General features: G+C 40.8%; 2 protein-coding genes across 5 annotated transcripts in view; one reads left to right on the top strand and one right to left on the bottom strand.

The window, feature by feature from the left end:
• The window catches only part of Ankmy2 (ankyrin repeat and MYND domain containing 2), a 36438-nt gene extending 21783 nt beyond the window's left edge, over window positions 1-14655 (bottom strand). For 2 of the 4 annotated variants that reach the window (XM_004839598.4, XM_087206692.1), the window contains exons 1-3: window positions 14373-14655; window positions 8724-8788; window positions 88-226 (exon numbers count right to left, since the gene is read on the bottom strand). In XM_004839598.4, coding sequence (XP_004839655.1) covers window positions 88-226; window positions 8724-8788; window positions 14373-14439 — 271 coding nt within the window. In that variant the 5' untranslated portion in view covers window positions 14440-14655. Of the gene's footprint in view, window positions 1-87; window positions 227-8723; window positions 8789-11167; window positions 11305-12339; window positions 12723-14372 lie in introns of those variants that run through there. The other 2 variants (XM_021254153.2, XM_021254154.2) reach the window with 2 other exon arrangements.
• Window positions 14656-15043: 388 nt separating this feature from the next.
• Window positions 15044-19167, top strand: part of Bzw2 (basic leucine zipper and W2 domains 2) — a 56239-nt gene continuing 52115 nt past the window's right edge. The window contains exon 1 of the mRNA XM_004839596.4: window positions 15044-15196. The gene's annotated coding sequence lies outside the window, so the exon portion shown is untranslated. The remainder of the gene's footprint in view (window positions 15197-19167) is intronic.

Below are 19167 nucleotides of genomic sequence, written 5' to 3'. Positions count from 1 at the left end.
AAAATAAAAATGTGTTTAACTTAAAAAATATATGTTCTTTAGTTTGTATAAGTAACTAATATGAACAAAGTAAAGCTAAAACATCACCGGAAAGTGCAGCAAACATTAGGGCTGTATATCCATGTTCATGTTGGTGACAATTCACATCGGCTCCGTGTCGTAAAAGCAATTTACACATGTCAAGTTTCCCTTTATATGCCGCATGCATTAGAGGAGTCATTCCATTCTAACAGAAAAAAAGGAAAAAATATATTGATTTTACCCATTTATCTTTTCCTTACCTATGAACATAAACACAAATTAATAAAAACCAACTTCACAGTCTGTATTTTTATATTCACCGCCCCCTCCCTGCCCCAATGCTTCATAGACTTCTAAGGAAAAGAGATGGGGGGCCGGGGATTTAGCTCAGTGGTTTTGCTGCCTGCTGCGCAAGCACGAGGACCACCTGAGTTCGATCCCTGGTACAAAAAAAAGAAAAAAAAAGAAGAGAGATGGTTACTTATTTATTTTTGGTATCTACACTCGAACTTGGGGCCTCATGCTAGGCACTGTGCTGCTGAGCTATATCCCTGGCCCAAAGAGATGGTTTTATTACCTGAAGGATTTTTACCAATTACAGAAAAAATATTACACATTACAGATTACACATCAGAGACTAGGAAATTAGTGGGTCAGAACCCAGACTTTCCCAGGTTTTAATCTCTACCAAATATATTTAGCTCCTGGGGAAAGAAATGAACAAACAGATACAAACTCAGAAAAAAAAAAAAAAAAAAACCTCAAATAAACAAAATGCCTATCAAGAGGAAAGCTGAGTGAAGAATAGTATATCCATAGTAGGGGACATTATAAAGCTTAAACAAACGAATTCATTTAAAGTAGAAAATTTTCTATAAATCATTGCCAATGAAAAAACGAAGACACAGGAAATGTTTATTATAGTGGTATCTTTTTTAAAAAACAATATCCTCAAAACTATATGTATATTTTGATGACAGTATATACATGATTATATATTTATGATTCTCTAACTATGGAGAAATAGTTGATAGTATACACACTAGGCTGTACTGTTTGCTCTCCATATATTTCATGTATAACAATGAAACATCCAACTTACTATGTGCTGGGCACCATAGAATATTTGGCAGATAAATGAATGAGATGTTTCCTTAAGTGAGCCAGTAACCCTGGCTCAACTTTGTTAAGTGCTTACAGTCAAAGTTGTTTATGATGAAAACCTCCCTAAAACACATAATCCCTTACTTTTATAAATTTTAGAATGAATGCTAGCAAAATTTAAATAATTGGTGATCCCAGACTATCATTATTAATATTAAGCAATCATCTTGTTAACACAATGCCATACTATTCTTAAAGGGTTGCTGACATGAGAATTATAGGGAGGTTTGGATCTTTCAGGTGAGGAGGAGCAACAATAGGAGATTATAACCTTAAAACCCTCAGCTGGGCATTTCTAGGCGAATGGGACATTTATTATGTCGGAAGTGGGTGGGTTAGCGGCAGTAATCAGAATCCCATTGTACACAGGAGTGCTTTAGGGAGAAGGAACGGACCTCTGGGTCAGTGGGTTTTGAATGAGGCAAAACAGATGGAGGGAATGGGGTGGCATCCTGATGGGCAAGGTAACCTGTACATAAGAGGACAGTATATAGAATTGGTGGTGATAGGGCAAAGAATTACAGGAAAAGCCACCAGAAAAAAAGCAACCAGCTATTTCTCTCACACATTTCCAGAAGCCGACCTGAGTCAAGGAGTATTTTCTGTTCAGGCTGCCCTAAACGGGTGGGCAGCCAACTATCTAGCAATCCCATCCTGCAACTGCAGGTTATCCAGCTCTCAGAATGAATACTCCAGAAACTGCACAAGTGTTCTGTTGTTTGAAAACAAAAAACCAAAAAGGCCCTCAAGATAATGTGACAATCTGCTTAGAAGCAAAGGGTCAACCTCTGTGCAAAGCTTTGGGATCTTACAGTGCAAACTGCACCTGTTTTCTCGTCTGCTTGGACTGTGTTAATCACTTCTGTCCTTTACCTGTCTGTCTCTGTTTGCCTTTGTTTACCACTACTGCTTTGACCTAGTTTTAAAATTTCCGCCCCCTCCCTCTTTCTTCCTTTTTTCTCTTTTGTTCTTCCTCATTTACCAGCAGGGATTGCATTTTAGAGTCAGCTAATGAGAGCACTTCTTTCCAAAAGGGTGAAGAGTTATCTAAGTTACATCATTTGCTGTGCAGTTTCGGGACCCACTGTTTTGTCATTTTTCTCAGCAATCTCAGCGCTGTGCTGGGCATTCCTGCATAGTAGAAACCAATCTTTTGGTAAGTAACACGTGTAGGCAGGTTTTTCAAAGAACTGGATATCACACATACTTTTTTTTTCACTCTAATTTATTCTGTGCAGTTTAAAGTATAAGTTAAAACCTACAAACCATAGACACTTTAGACACAGTACCAACCAATTCTAAAAACAATGAATGATCATTGGTGCACATTCCTCATCTTTAATTTTACATCTTTGTTACACAAAGGTACTATGAACACACAGTTCTAATTCCTTACAAACTTACTGTCAAGCAGTAAGAGTACAACACATCACAGGACAGCACAGAATGCTTCCGTTAAGAAACCACGTCAGCAGTATTTGTTAAGAGGTTATTATGCACAAGCCGACTTGGAGGTAATGTTAAACATTCCTCATAACACATATAGTACGTGTATACAACAAATGGAATATGTAACTTTAATTAATATAAAATGTTACTCTTTATGATTCAAGTTTATAACTCTAGGCCACTTTAAAAGCAAACAATACAAAGTGCTTTGATTCTAGATTCCATAACTGAACATTATTCTTTTAGTTGCCTGAGAGTATAAGTTTGAGGACTGTTCACTGGCTTTTTGAAGTCAACTTCAGATATAAAAGCACTTAGTTTACTGGCCAAAATCTAGATCACTGATTATATGTTACATAAAATATACTTTTTAAGAAAAACTGATTTTAAAAAAGACTATCATTGATGTACAATAACTTCAAAAATTGTTATTAAGAGGGAAAATGTACTACTCTAAAATCTTTCAACATGTTTTAAGAGGCTATATTTTATGAATTCATTACTTTATATATTCTAAAGTTTAGCAAAATATTTTGAAATGGTTCTCAAACCTAGTAACATGTTAAAGAAATGGGTCAGCATATCTGTCTAACACACGTTTATTTCCACTATGAACAGCCATCAAGTGAGTTCTGTGTTTAATTTGATGTAAATATTTAAAACCTCATTTAACAGTGACAAAGAAATGCTTAGTGTTTTTGGCATTAACATGCAAATAATGCTCCCATACAGGCAATTTTCTCAAGAAGTTTCAGGGGCAAAAGATTTGGGGATGGCTAGGTGAGAAAGAAATGAGACAATCTACCTAAGTCCTCAGTTTTAGAATTAATCCTCGAAAAAATGGAATATTTGATCACCATCATTTTTGGGGAGCATTTGGGCAAGATTCTAACATTTATGCTTTTAACGTTCATAAGTTTTTAAACTTTAACATCAACCATAGGCTAGCCCACTTTCCACTGAAACTAAAAATGCTATTGATCACTCATCCTTTCTTATCTTAGTTTAATTTTGTGTTATAAAGATTTAGAACAGTGCAATGGAAGCTGTACATTTTGAGTGTAATGATTACTATAAATATTTTGGTTCCAGTACCACCTTTTATGGAAACATTTCAAAGGACCATGAGAAAAATGAAGTAATAATATTAATAAATTTTGATGTTCTATAGAGGTATAAAGCCACCCTACTATAAATTTTCTAATCTCTCTAGTATTCTTATAGTGTTTCAGTGTATCAGGAAAAGAAAATTAATAGTTTGAAACTGAACTGCTAATCTACTAGAAGAAGAGAATAGATTCATGTTTAAGTAAATTTGGTAAATGAAATTTAAAATGTTACATTCTAGTTATAAACGGCATAACAGTATCAGGAAGAAAATGAAAATATAGAATGCTCATCTCTGCTCAAAGTAGGCAAGTAGTGATAAAGTTTCATAAAATGTTATCACAGTATAGAATTCATACATTTCTAAGAAACATTTCATTTTTATATTTAACATTGCTGAAACTGAGTTTCAGTTTCCAAGTACTAGAATCCAGTAAATTACAATAATAAATCTAATAAATTACACTCAGTTGACATCCTTTTCATTTTTTAATATCTCTGAAATCTAAATGAGTCTTTATATCTATGGCATCTGAGTGCTAATAAAACATGAGGGTGAAAATTCCCACCTCCTTGTCATTTCTCAAAAACAAACTGAGAAATTTGTTCAGCTGAATTGTATGATAAAAGAGCTTCTGCAATTCTTTCTTTCTCAGGGATCAAACTCAGGACCTTGTGCTTACAAGGCAGGCGAGGTGTCATTGAGCTAAATCCCCAGTCTGCAATTCTTTAAGTGCAATAACCTTAAAAATATTTATCTTCTATAATTTTTGGGGGGGGGTACTGGGGATCGAACTCCAGACCTTGCACTTGCATGGCAGGCACTGAAACCACTGAGCTAAATCCCTGGCCCTATCTTCTATAATTCTTAAGTTAAAGCGTCCATCAATATTAGGTGATTATGTTGCAATTCCTTATTAAATACATCACTTACTTATTCAGCAACTATTTATAGAGCATCTAATATACCCCAGACCCAGATCTGTACACTGCGGTAGCAATAAACAAATTCCACGCCCATACATTCTAAGTCCCTGGCACTTAAATTTTAGATGTTATGGTTTGAATCTTAAATGTCCCTCAAACCCCATATGCAAAAGGCTTGGCCACTTGGCTGTGGTCCTACTGGAAGATGACGGAGCTTTAGGAGGTGAGGCCTAGCACGAGAAATTAGGTCATCAAGGATGTGTGCTGAGAGGGGGTAGTGGGCCCTGGCTTTTCCCTTCTTCCTGCTTTCGTGTGGCCAAGAGGTGAACAGCCCTGCTCCTAGTTCTCTCCCACCAGGAGGGGGACTGAGTCCTCAGAAACGCTGCACCAAAATGAATCTTTCCTCCTCTCAGTGGCTTTTCTCAGGTATTTTGTCACGGCAAGAGAAAGCTGGCTAATACAGTAGGAAAACATGGCGGTTAGTGATCCAAGAGCTAGGAGGAAATAACAGAGTAGGGGAATCAGGCAGCGCTAGAGGGAAAGACTTCTTAGAATACATTCAAGGAACGTCCAGCTGAACAAAGGCCTGTGGGGAGGTATAAACAAGCAGAGAAAGCATGGCCCACCTAGAGGGGATGCAGGTGCAGAACTTTTGGGGACAGAGGCATCTGCACTGTGCTGAGGACCCACTGGAAAGGCCAAGTCTGTCCACAGCCACTCAGCATCTCCAGGAACACCTGAGAAGTTCCTTGTCTCCATCCTGGGGCTTTTTTAAAAAAACACTAATGTTTGTGGAAGTTTTCTACCAACTTTTTATCAAGTTACAGAAAGAATCATTCTATCCTTATTTCTTTCTTTGAAGTTTTTTAAAAAAAATAATCAATGGTTATTAAATTTTTGCAGACATTATGGCATCTGTCAAGATGATCATATTTATTTCTCTTTTATTCTGTAATACAGTGGATCACATTGAAACATTTTCTAGAACTGAACCATTGAAAAAACCTGGTTGTGCCATCTTGTAACGTTTGGATATACTACTGCATCCACTTGCTAACATTTCATTTAGTACATTTAGAAACATTTTTATAAAATGAAATGGGTCTCAAGCTTTTGCGGGGGGGAGTCTTTTTTCTTTGTGGCGTTGGCCTTACACAAGCTTTATCAAATGAGCTAACTACATCCTGTCCTTTTATAATTTGCATGAAATGAGAATGAACTGATGTTTAAAGTTTCATAAAGCTTACTCAGGTTTTCAAATTTTAAGGGGATAAATATTTTAAAAGGTTCACACAAACCTTCCTAATTATTCTACTATTTTACTGTTTTATTTTTCTACAAAGTTCATGTGGATGTTCAAATGTATTGGTTAAGAAAGAGATGACAATCCTCTTTATTTTTTCCCCTTATTAGTACATGTTTGCAGTACATAATGATTACACTTACGGTGGGGAGTTTGTACATGTATGTAACATATCTGAATTCTTTTCATCCCTTCCCATTCCTCCTTGCTCCATCTAACTACTGGTACCTTTCTCATCTGCAAAAGCTCTACTGCCATTTTTTTCCAATTTTCTTTTTTTAAAAAATCATTTTCCCTTCCTCTCCCCATCTCGCTCCCCTTCTCATTTGAAAATGATCTCCTTACTTCCTATTGTCTTTTATTTTGCTCTTCATTTGTATTTTGTATTTCTCGTAAAGAGAAACCATGTGGTACATAAAGTGTGTGTGTTTTACTTAACAAGTCTAAGGTGCAAACATTTACCTACGAATGCCTCAAGTTTATCCTTTATGGCAGACTAGTACCCCACTGTGTATAAATACATTTTCTTTTTCCATTCATCTGTTGATGGGCATATAGGCTGTTTCCAAGATATAGCTACTATAAATTGTGCTGCTATAAACATGGGTATGCATGCATGACTGTAATATAGTGACTTCAATTCTTCCAGGAAGATATCTGGAAGGAATAGCTGGGTAAAATGGAATTTCCATTTTTAGTTTTTTTGAGGCATTGCCACACTGATTTCCATAGTGGCTGTACTAGTTGACATTCCCACCAGCATTGCAGAATTCCCTTTTTCCCTAAAGCCTTGCCAACATTTATTATTTGATTACTCGATGATAGACATTTCTGGAGTAAGATGACATCTTGATGATGTCTTAATTTGCATTTCTCTAATGGCCAGTGATGTTCGTGTATTTACTGGTCATTTGTACTTCTTCTTCTGAGAAGTGTCTATTCATTTCAGTTGAACATTTTTGATTGATCTTTTATATTGGAGGGGGTCTAATTTTTTTGAGTTCTTCATACACTCTAGATGTTAGCCCTCTGAGGAACAGCTGACAAATTTTTTTCCCATTCTGTAGGCTCTCTTCACTCTGTTGTTTCCTTTGTTGTGCAGACTTTTTAATTTGATATGATTTCATTTGTTGATTCTTGGCATTATTTCTGGTGCCACTGGAATGCTGTTCAAAAAGTCCTTGTCTACACATATGATGTAACAAATCCCTTTATAACTGCAGTTATGTTTTTTCTTTCTTGCTTTAGGTTTATATACTCACTAAGTTACTTCTGTCCCTATGGATCTGAAGGTACATTCATGTTGTACCAAGTATCAGTAATTAATTCCTTCTTATGACTGAACATCCTACTGTATAAATGTCACATTTTGTTTATCCAGTTTACAGCTGGTGGACATCTGGGATGTTTCCCAGCTCTAGCTATTATGAATGATGCTGTTATAAATACACATGTGCAAGAGATTTTTTGGATATGTTTTTACTGCTCTTAAATACAGACCTAGGATTGCTGGTCTTAATCATTTGAAGAACTGCTAGGCTATATTCCAAAATGGCTATACCATTTTACAGTCCCACCAGCATAGAAGAGCTCAATTTTTTCACATTTTCATTAAAAATTATAATTATCTACCTTTTTGAATATAGCTATCTTAAATAAGTGTGAAATGGTATTTCACTGTGGCTTTGATTTATGTTTCCCTGGTGGCTAATGATATTAGGCATTTTTTTCATGTGTATATTAACCATCTATGCATCTTCTTTGGAGTAACATCTACTCAGATACTTTGCCCATTTATAAATTGGGTCATATGTCTTTTTATCATTCAGTTGTATAAGTTTTTAATATGTTCTTTTGCTACAAGTTCCTCATCAGATATGATTTGTAAAATGTTTCTCCTGTCTGAATCATTTTCTTGATGGTACACTTGGAAAAACAAAAGCTTTTAATTTTGATGATTTCCAATTTATCTATTTTTTATTTTGTTGCTTATACTTGACTTAAAAAGTTTTTTTTATTGTTTTAATTTTTCTAAATCACTTCTTGTTTCTTTTTTAGTATATTTTACCCTTTTTATATAATTTCATGAGTTAGAAATCTTGAAAAACCAAAGATTGAAAATACAATGATAAATGATACAAAATTTCTTATAAATATTGCTTTTAGCCACTTAACATAGCTTTTGATAAACAGCAGCATTTGATACATATTGTATTTTCAGTTCTGCACAGTAGGCCATTTCTATTTCTTCAATAGCCTAAGAATTATTTAAACTAAAAAATCCCGAATATGTGTTTCATTTATTTTATATCTTTATGTGCAAATTCTCCATGGCATTTGATGGATTTGTTTCATATCAACTAAATTTTCCTTTATAAAATAGTACAATACATATAATCATGAAATAAAAGACCATATTTCACATATTTGACAGGAAAGGATATGATTGTGACTTGATCTGCACTTATTCGACTCCTAATAAGATTAGATGTGTTTTTAGATACTTAATTATCTTTTGTGACCTGCCTGCTGACATCTGATTTAGAGATATTAGTATAACTTGTGCACAAGTACTAGAAGACACTTTTTTTTTTTGGTACCGGGAATTGAACTCAGGTCCTTGAGCTCATGAGACAGGCACTAGAACCACTGAGCTAAATCTCCAGCCCTAGAAGACACATTTTACTGACATATTTTATATGTTATATATTCTCATAGGAAGTAAAATACTTTATTAATGTTCTTTTTTTACCTCATCCAAACAGTTGACACGAACATTCTTACTGGATAGTAGAGTTCCAGCTTCTTGGACAGTACCTAAGGGGAAAAGAAAAGATGAAACATAAGATTATTTATCACTGGAATAGGAAAAAAAATCTAACATCCAGGCAATAAACTTTAAAGGGTTATCTGAAACTAAGACCAATCAGGTCCAGTTGCTAAGAAAGCATCCAATCACACTATTTGTTTTACAAAGAAACTGTCCAGAGTAATAGATTTACAGTAACTAAAATAGTTCCATTTTGTTTTTACTCTCACTGACCTTAAATTATATTAAACTGGCCACATTTTCTTTTTGGCGGTAATAAAATAACCACAAAGAATAAGATGACATAACACTGAAACCAATCTAATCCAAATCAGCACCTAAAGCTGAAATTCCAGTCAATGTAAAACTTGGAATCCAAAACTGCAGTCGATATTTATATAATTTGTCAGCACCAGGTCTTGTAAATTGATGGCATGTTTATAACAGAAGCTTGGTTTGGACTTGCTTATGTGAAACATTTGTGAAGCCCGGCACTATAGAAAAATGTTCCATGGTCAGCATTCAGACCACTGTACTGAAAGTGAGCAGACTTAAACTTGAAGGTCAGTTCTCTGTAAATTTGGAAACAAGCTGTAATTGGGCCACAATTATCAGGTTTTTCCAGTTTTCTGAGAGGGATAATAGCAGAAGCAAGTGGTTGCAGGAGAGAATGTTGCTATTAGCATCATTAATACACGACAGCTACATGTTCTGCCAAATAATTTCTGGTTTGACTGGGAAGAGAACAATGAAATTGTATGTTCTCTGGGAGAAAGGAGATAATCCTCTCCTCTGAAGGAACATGAAAGAATAGGAGCAACCCCCACAAGGTTATCTCTTCCCTTTAGAATCATGGTTTGAGAATGACCAAAATTCTGCTCATTTTCCAGAGGGGAAGGCGGTGTGTAGAATTTAGATGAGCATGTTTGCTACTCCCTAAGCTGCTTCTGAGTCAAGCTGCCTCTGCGTTCCTCACCAACAGAGAAGGAACAGAAATGCCTCACCGCCAGTACAGAGACCCACCTCTGCTGGGAAAATGTCAAGAGGATGATCTACATGTCCCTGGAGGATGACAGCAGCTATATTTGTAAATAGTGCATTTTTCTGACCCTGAAGTCCATCTAAAAGCAATTGGTATCATTGATTGCATGGCCACAGAAGACAGGGGAGTGTAGCTCAGTGGTAGAGCTCATACCACCGGCTCCAAATCCTGAGTTCAATTCCCAGGGCTGCAGTAAAAAGCAGGGAGGGGAGCTTTCAATTCTGGGAATTCTGGGAAACTTTACCTATATCCATGACTTAGAGACTTTCTCAAATGGCTTTAGAGAAGAATTAAAACAGAACAAAAACTTCTGCATCCTACTCTCACTTGAGGACACTTCAGCTAAATCATATTCTCTGCTGAGAACTGAAGTGATTTTCTTTCTGTAGTTTATGCAGTGAAAAAAGAATATTATAGAGATTGTGAACATGTGGAAGCCTTTCACATGTTTGGGGGAAGATGAGGATCATAATCATAAACATTCAGCCCTCAGAGAACAGGTGGCCAATTCTGTAAAATGTTTGCCCAGTGGCCAAAAATCTAACCTGCCTGGTCAGAGAACTTACAAAAAAAAAAATGGGTCATGGTGTAATGCAGGAAAAAAAAAAAGGCTGTTTTCTCCTAATAAACTCTTACTCTGTACTTCATTTCTGACTCCAGATGTAGGGAGGCTTTTTCCCCCCATACACACCAAACAATTCTCCAGCGGACACCAGTACCAGAAAACAAAATGAAATGAAACGAAAAGTAAAGAAAAGAAAAGAAGAAGAGAAAAGAGTAATGCACCTAGCACCTTTACTGTTTAGGAGATTAGGGAGTTTAGGAGTTCTGTGATAGGAACCAGTGACAGACAGCTAATATATATATTTCTTATTTCACACAGACACACAGACACACAGACACACACACACACACACACACCACTCAATAGGTTAAAGTTAGCCTTTTGAAATGAAGGGGCCAGGATAAGAAAAATATCTGAAATAGTGTTTGCTGCTATAGAATGAAAGCAGATTTTGGAAAATATATAAGCAAAATTCCCCAAAAGGAAAAAATTTGTGATGGCTTCTAATTTGGTGATCCTAATTGAATGACATTAGGAAGAAGATAAAGATAGTCTAGCAAAGCAGAGGAATGTGAAACACATGGCCTACACAGAAGGATTTTCGCTTTTTGTCACTCCTTATTGTCCATAGTAGACGCCTAAACAGTATTTTGCAATTAAGTTTTAATTAAGTGTAATTAATTGCTTTATTCTGGGAAGGAACTGTGTTAAATCAGATTTAGCAAACTCAAGGTGGGGACACAAAAGTGTAGGAAAGGACTGTAATGAGTCAACATTTACCTTCAATGGAGACAATTACCAGATCTAAAGCAGTGAACGTAATATGAATGATTTGTTTCCCTTCTGAGAATTTCTCCAGTTGTTCAAAGAAGAAAACAACACAGCCTGCTTCATTCTGGTGGGACTGGTAAACCTGTCTGGATAAACCAGCATTTCAGCAGAGGGATGGTGCAATGATCTTCTCGCTATTACTGCTCTTTCTTCTTCCACACTGCAGCCCTCCCAGGACTGCTATGAACATCATCAAGATGCACCAAACCCTGTTTCCTCATGTACGGAACAAAGGTAGTGGGGTCCATCCCACAGGGTTCTGAGGACCAGGACCTGCTCTAATGTGGGACACTGTAAGCCTTCAGTGCATAGTAGACGTTCTTATTTTATATTCACAGCAGCACAATACAATTCCTTCTCACATTTCTGACACTTGGATTGAGACTACAGATCACTACTGAAGACAAGGAGATGTCGCCAAAACAAACACAAAGTGAGAAACAAACTTATGACTTTCTGCTTCTGGCATTCCATCACAAAGTGATGAGATTCAGGCATGTATGGACTTGTTTTTGCTTTGTGCAGTGCTGGGGATCAAACCCAGTGCCTCAAGCATGCTACAAAAGGGTTCTTCTACCACTGAGCTACACCCAAGCCCCCAGATATGTATGAACTTGAATAATTATCTAGCAGAATTCCCAAATATGAACACTTCAAGGGCTCTATATCCAAGTTACAGGTTGGCTGGTGAGCTGCTGTGATGTCAAATAAAATAATGTAAATTAAAAAATGTAAAACAGAACAAAATAATGTAAATAAAATAATGTAAAAATATTTAAGGTGCTTTAATTTTTAAAGAGGTATATATACACCAGTATAGTAACAGATGTAAAGCTATAAATATATTGCAGACTTCTAATTATAACATGGATTTCAAACAAGTGAATTTGTGTTAAGTTCCTTAACATTCTCCCCCTTTAGTTTCCTTGTCTATAAAGTGGGAATTGCCATTATTATTTATTGAAGCAACAAGTAACACAGTATTTTAACTGCTTTACTGCTACTAACGCTTTTGTCCTCACAATGTCGTAAGGTAGATACTATTATTCTTCCCATTTGTCACATTTGTCACAGGGAGAACTTCAGTTTCCCAAAAAGCAACTTATACAAGGCTACCTCACCAGTAAATCACTGAAGCAGGATTTCAACCCCGACGTCCATGGTCAATTACCCTTCTGTGCTGGATCTCATAATGTTAGAGTTGAAAAATAAGTTCTAGCTCATCAACATCAAATGCATTAACACATGCAAAGGGCTTAGAATTATGCGTGTCATAATGACATTCAACCAACATCAGTCATAGTTATCTTCTCACAACTCCTACTAACTTTTCTCGAGAGGGCAGTCATGTCCCATAGACCTTCATTTGAGAAGAATGTGTGGCACACTAAAGCCAACTCAGTTCTTTTTGCATTGGCCTGGGCCAATGAAAGTGATGAGAGAGGCAGCCTGGTGGCAATGCCAGGGATCACAGCACTCTTAAGAGGCTAAGGAGGAGATCAATTTCAAGTTCCAGCCCAGCCTGGCAACAGTGATAGAGACTCTGCCTCAAGTGTGTGTGGGGGGTGGTGGTGGTGGGGGGTGATATACTCAGTGCTGGGTTTGATCCCCAGGACCCTCAACACAGAAAAAGGAAAAGAAACTGCACTCATGCAACTTTATGCACAATGTGAGCCCTGAAGTATCATAGCACTAATGAGTAAATGCACATTAAGTGTTTTATATAATCTTCAGAATGAAAACTGGTGGTCATCTCAGACTGTATCCAAGAACTCCCCTCTGCCCTTTCAGAGACCTAATTTATAAAACTAGTGACTGGTTCTTCATTTCTAAGAGCACATGTAAAAGCTATGGTCTGTTTAAAAATCAGAGTTCTCACCTCTGGTGGGTTTTGAGTTAATCCTTTTTGTTTGTTTGTTTGGGTTTTTTTTTTTTTTTTGCCTAGCACAGTAGCTGGCACACAGCTGGAACTCACAAATTCCTACAACAGAATCCCTATGCTACCAAAGGCAGGGAGAAATTACCCAGAGACGGGCAGAACACAAAGACGGCAGTGCCAAATAGGTCACTGAGCTCCTTGCAGTTCCAACAATAAAAACCCAACCCAAAGCTCCAAACAACACTTATCGTGATAAACCCAGCCGTGACAGACATAACTGTTCAGATCAGATGAAATGGGCTCAGCTCCTATGATCTATGTATTGAATTCAAACCCGACTTTTTTGTTTCTTTACATCTAGACTTTCTGTGCTGTGAACAATAAAGTTGCCCTATGCTATGGGATTCCAGATTTGCTCTTGGCTACTTAGAAAAGACTGGTGGCTGGCAAGCTTTGTGCTGCAATGTCAGGCCTGTCAGGGGGATGTGGCTTTCCTCCTTTCGAATCTGAAACCCTATGATCAAGCACGCAGTCCCACGCATTCTCTTCCCAGAGCAGGCGAAGCACGCGGTCACGCTGATGTCACCTGCCAGGTTAGTAACAGGATTTGCCAGGCAACTCCTCCGGGACAACCGCTCAGGGACTGAGCGCAAAACATGGCTTCGCGGCTCCCAGGCTACCGCCCCGTGCGGCGGAAGTAGGACACGCACTGGGAGAGAGGAAGAGAAACCACGATTCGGACTTCGGCGGTGCAGCACAGGCAGAAGGGTGGGTGTGGACGTCTCCCAGCTTTCCTCGCCTCCCTGCAAGCTCCTGCGGCGGCCAGGACCTCTGGACCCAAGCAAGCTAGGGGCGTCCTGAATGCGAAAATCTCGATGCACCCGGGCGAGGACGCGCCAGGGATCCAGCTCTTTGGGCCTCCGGAAGTCGAAACGGCCCTTCAGACACCCGCCTACGAGCCTGGCAGCACCAGGCCACTGTCGCCGAGCACCCGACGAGGAGTCCTACCGCACGCTCCGGGGCGCACACCGGGCGCGCTCTCCAGCACCAGAAGAGAGAGTGGGAATGCGGAGGTCTCCAAACGGCGCTCCAAGCCAGAGCCCCGAAACCTCCTCTCTCCTCCCTCCCAGGCCCCGCCCCTGCAATCGGTCCCGGACCGAAAGGAGAAACGCTTTTCCCGGCCCCAAAGGCCAACCCCGCAGCCCAGGCGCCCCCGGGCTCTGCCACGCCCCCGGCCAGGTGGGCAGTGCGCAGGTCGCAGCCCCGCAGCCTTACCTTTCCCGATGACTTCCAGCAGCTCCTTCTCCTCCGGGGCCAGCTCGCCTTTCTTTATGTGCACCATTGCTCCCGCCAGCTTGAAAGTTATTCTGTTTCTCTGGAAGTGTTAAAAAGGAAACGAGGTGTTTGTGCTAGGAACGTCAGCCGCACTGAGGAGACCTGGACGCTGAGTCGCAACTCGCGGAAGCGCCCGCTTCCTCCTCGCCTTCCTTCTCCTCCGCCGCCGCCGCCGCCGCCGCCGCCGCCTCCTGCTCGCTCCCGCGGGAGGCGGGCTGGGCGAGCTCCGGCGAGCCAAGGAGTGGGGAGGTCTAGATGGCTCGGAGGGCCCCACCCCACCCCCCGCGCATCATTGGCCGAACCGAGAGGATGAGCTGCAAGCGGCTGCAGCAAGAGCCCTCAATTGGAGCAGCCCCGGAGGGAAGAACCAAGTGGATAAAATTGGAGGGGGGAATCCAACTTTTTTCACACACTCCTCACCCCAATCCTGCCAGGAACAGATATTTAGAGACAAATAATATTAAATTTCCTCTCTCTGGAAGTTCTCTGTCCAGCAATGCCTTCCTGGAGCGTGCAGAGGCGCCCAGCCCTCACGGTGCCGCCCCCAAATCCCCGGGAGTGGCGCGGGCCGGACGGGGGCGGGCCGGGGGCGGGCGCCGTGCAGGAGGCGGAGCTGCGCCGGGTTCCGTGAGTCTATGTCAATGTGTCTGTCCTTCACTCCTCCATTGTCTGCCGCCGCCGCCGCTGCCGCCGCCGCCGCCGCCGCTCCGCCAGGAAGCACCGTAGCCCCCAGCTTCGCGCGTCGTCGCTACCTCCTCGGACAGGTAGGAAGCAGCGGAGTCCGGCAGGGGCCGCCGGGAGGGCTGCGGGAGGAAGCGTGTGCCTGCCGGGCGTCTCTTGGTCGAGGAGCTCTCGCTCAGCGCCGCCGTCCCCACGCGCGTGCGCCCGCGCCCCGGGCCGGAGACCCCGGCTCGCGTCTGCGCCCGGCGCGGGAGAGCGGGCGGCGGGCGGAGTGCGGAGGGTGCGCGTGGTCGCGGTCCTGTGTGTGGCGCCGCCAGATGTGGCCCAGGAGGCCGGCGCCCGGGCTGTGAGCGAGGGGAGCCAGGCGGCTCCGCCTCCGCCGCGAGGAGGGCGCACGGCGCAGGGGCCCCTGGAGGTGGCTCTGCGGCAGGCCTCGCTCTCCCCGCCACTTGTCACCTCCCCACGGCCTCTGGAAACCGTAGGAGAAAACCGGACCGGGTCGCCCCTCGGTGCCTCTGGAGGATGTCTGGAACTACACTTGGTTTAGGAGACAGCCTGGGGGAGGGCGCAGGAAGGCTTCTGAGCGCTGCCAGAGTTCCCACTCTCTTTGTAACTCAGATCTTGAGATTTATGGAATCAGAAAGGGAGGGAGGGAAGGGTGGAGATGAAATTTGTGTTGCTGTCTATATACAGCCTCAGATTAGCCTCTTAATTCAGCCTTCATTGAACTGTAATTTGTAGCCCAGAGCTTCGTGGGTAAATGGAAGAAGGGGGAAGGTGAATGCAAGTGGACACCCTTTCTGTGCCTCAGAAAGAAGACTTGTTTGCTAAAATATGTAGTCAGACATTCCTCCACGGTGCACATCCGTAAGCTGTTGCCTGCATCTGTGAAAGCTTCTGGAGAAATTACAGTTTACAGGTTTACTGGTGTTTCTCGACAGACTAGTGTTGATGTTTCTCCCAAGACTCATTTGTGTCAAAGAGAAATATTTGAATCATTATGTAGATGGTCTCTGTTAAGCATCCCCGGAAACACTCTCCCTTCTCCCAGTGCGTGTATAAAGTTAATGCATTTTCCTCTGGCCTTCCGCCCCTTCATTTTGCTTGAAGCGCTTTACTAACGCTTCTGAGATCCCTGGAAGATGTTTATTATTGCTTGCCTTTAACAAAAGTCTTTCCTGAACTCCAGCTGCCTCCTACCAAGGCTCCAGCTTTGAGGTGGGGGAAGAGTGGCAGATCTGAGCCCAAACATCTCACATGAAAATGGTTTGAAATTATTCATCTCAGTGTATGACAAAGAAACTTGTGTTTGGTAATGCTTTAATAATGATGGGTCTGTTCAAAGGAGTAGAATGGCTTTTAGGAGTGACCAATATTTTGTAACACTTAGAATACTGTTACTGCCACAGTTGCACTTGATTTATAATGTGTCATGCAAAAGGAACCCACAAAGCTAAGAAAATGCATGTGGAGTAACCTCAGCCTGTGATATCTTCCCAGCAGATGCACAGACAGAATTGGGTGTTTCACTGCAGAGTATTTCCATCTCTAGTGCCAAATCTGAGCCATGGTTACTTGAAGGTCACACCTGTTTGTCTCACTGGGGTTCTTCCAGGATAGCAACTTATTAACTATTTTCTTGTGCTTTGTGACACCTGGGTGGTATTTAGTCCTCTGTGAATACATCACCTCTGTCAGTTTAGAGTCAGTGACATTTAAAAACAAAGAAAAGCTAACATCCACCTAGAAATGCAGGAAAATCGTGTGCTCAGTTTCAATTTCTAGGAGTAGATACCTAATGGAAACTGTCTATCAGATTATATTAATATTGTTACAATGTAAATATTGAATGCAGGAATAAGATTAGCTAATGAGTGTATTAGAATGTATTCATATGAAAGAATTGTATTGATAACAAAGTAGCTACTCTTATTGAGTAATCTGTTCCTGATATTATGCCAGACACTTTGCATAGGATTATTCTAACCACTGTTACAACAACCCAGAAATTAGCCAGTATTATTCCCATTTATGCAGATAAGAGAACTGAAAGTAAGGAAAGTTAACTTGCCTACAGCCCCAGCCCCACTGTTAGAAGTGTCAAAGCCAGAATTGGAACCTAGATTTATCTGCCTCTAAAACCTTTTCACTATATTTCCATGATTGTCCTTTTACAGAAAAGGGAACATACAGACTGTCGCATAATAGAATTTGCATAACACATTCTTCTTTTTCTTGTTCAACTTCTTAGAAATAATCATTTCCGAAATGTATGAAATATTCTTTGTACTACTGTTCTAGACCTTCTCTGGCCTATTGCAGTGGATTCCTAAGTAGTTGCTTTTCTCTGACCTCTCCTCATCCAGCGAATTCAAGGAACTATTCAAGGAACTCAATTCAAAAAAACATTGAGCACCCATCCTGTTACTGGCTTCCTACTGGTTGTAAAATAAGGCTTCAACTTGTGGTCCCAGTGGGCATTTCCAGTCAGCCAGCCACTCCCACATACCAGCCTTAAGGCCACCAGGCTCTTCCCTAACCTGCCAGTCATTTCCAGCCCTTTGTTTCTGCTCTTCTCTTCCTGGAATGACCTCCCTTGTTCACCTAGGCTCCTCCCCACATCTGATGGACTATTCCACTCTGCAGATGTTACTTAAATCTGACTGCTTCTCTTCACCTTTGTGTTCACCTCTCCTCCCCTCTGTGGCGAAGGAGAGCAGACACCAGTAAACACCCTTCCTCTTTGTCTCTCAGTGAGGAGATAAAGTCTTTGCACAAGGGTAGGACTGGCATGCACCCAAGTCGCTGGTCCTATTGTTGGATCCTCTGATTCCTTTCTGTCTTCTTATGGGCCCAGCCATCTTCCTCTCACCTTCTGAGTTAGCATCTTGTTTCAGGATCTGGACATCCATGAAAATGTCTCATCACATTCTATTACAGTTTTTATTAATTTGTTCAACATCTTCTTTTTCTAGAGTAAAAATTAGCTCACCTGATTGGATCTTTGTTTCTCAAAGTGTAACTCAGTGTCTTGCATTTGGTGTGTGCTCAGTAGTACATGCTGAGCTGAATTCATTTGATCTCTTAAGTTATTTTAGGTGGATTTGTTTCCCTACTTGACTAATCCTTCCTGGCAGTGTGAGGTGATGTGGCATTAAGCACACATGACCATAAGCAGAGGCAGAGTCTTTAAATGTTTTGAGACTCAGACTTCTTGACATTCTAGTGGATGCTCTCACTAAGAAAAAACTCACTCCAGCACATGTTACAGCTTTGGTGTACCATTTCTGGATGAGTCCAGTCACGTCTCTGTTCTCCAGTTCCCTCTCTGCCTTAAAACAGTTTGCTTTCTGCTGCAGGGATAGTTTGTGGGGGTTTTTGAGTTTTGAGTATTGTATCTTTCAGGGTACTGTTTTACTTGCCATTGGCTCCTTTTCTTATACTTATTCTAGGTACATTTCCAACTGATTGACTACCTGGTGATATTAAAGAATTTACTTCTTTTTAGGTTTGAAATTATATTATGGGTATATTTTCAAAAGATCCCTTATCTTTCAGAAATGCATACTCGATGCAAAGAGGGAATGATACGGTATCTAGGATTTGCTTTAACATAATTCTGAGACATTGAGAGACAAGGATGGGGTGGGAATTTAAATGAGACCAAATGGACTATGTTGTTGTGGTTGAAGTGGGTGATAGATAGCTTCTTTACACTGTTCCCTCTACTTTTGGGTATGTTTGAAATTGTCCATGATGAGGTTTTTTAAAGGAAAGTCTGGAAGTATTACAGCCCCTAAGAAATTTTTGTTTTGCTTTTTCCACAAAACCGAAGGAAATAAGAATATGAGCATCATTTCTCTATACTTGGAGTTTAGCTTTTGTGGTATTCATTGTTAGAACACCCTAAACCCACAGAGGACTGTCTTGCAAACAGTGCATTTCCCTAAGCACATCACATTTCACCTTTTCAGCGAAACTAGGCGCTAGGGGACCTTCCTCAGTGCTTCTTCCCAGGGTTATGAGTATCTCACCGGCAGTTAACCTCCATCTG

Source organism: Heterocephalus glaber, unplaced genomic scaffold (genome assembly GCF_053883595.1).
Source record: "Heterocephalus glaber isolate CG9 unplaced genomic scaffold, H.glaber_assembly_v1.0 deba00000676, whole genome shotgun sequence".
Taxonomy (NCBI): Eukaryota; Metazoa; Chordata; class Mammalia; order Rodentia; family Bathyergidae; genus Heterocephalus; species Heterocephalus glaber.
This window is presented reverse-complemented; position numbering and strand designations above follow the sequence as displayed.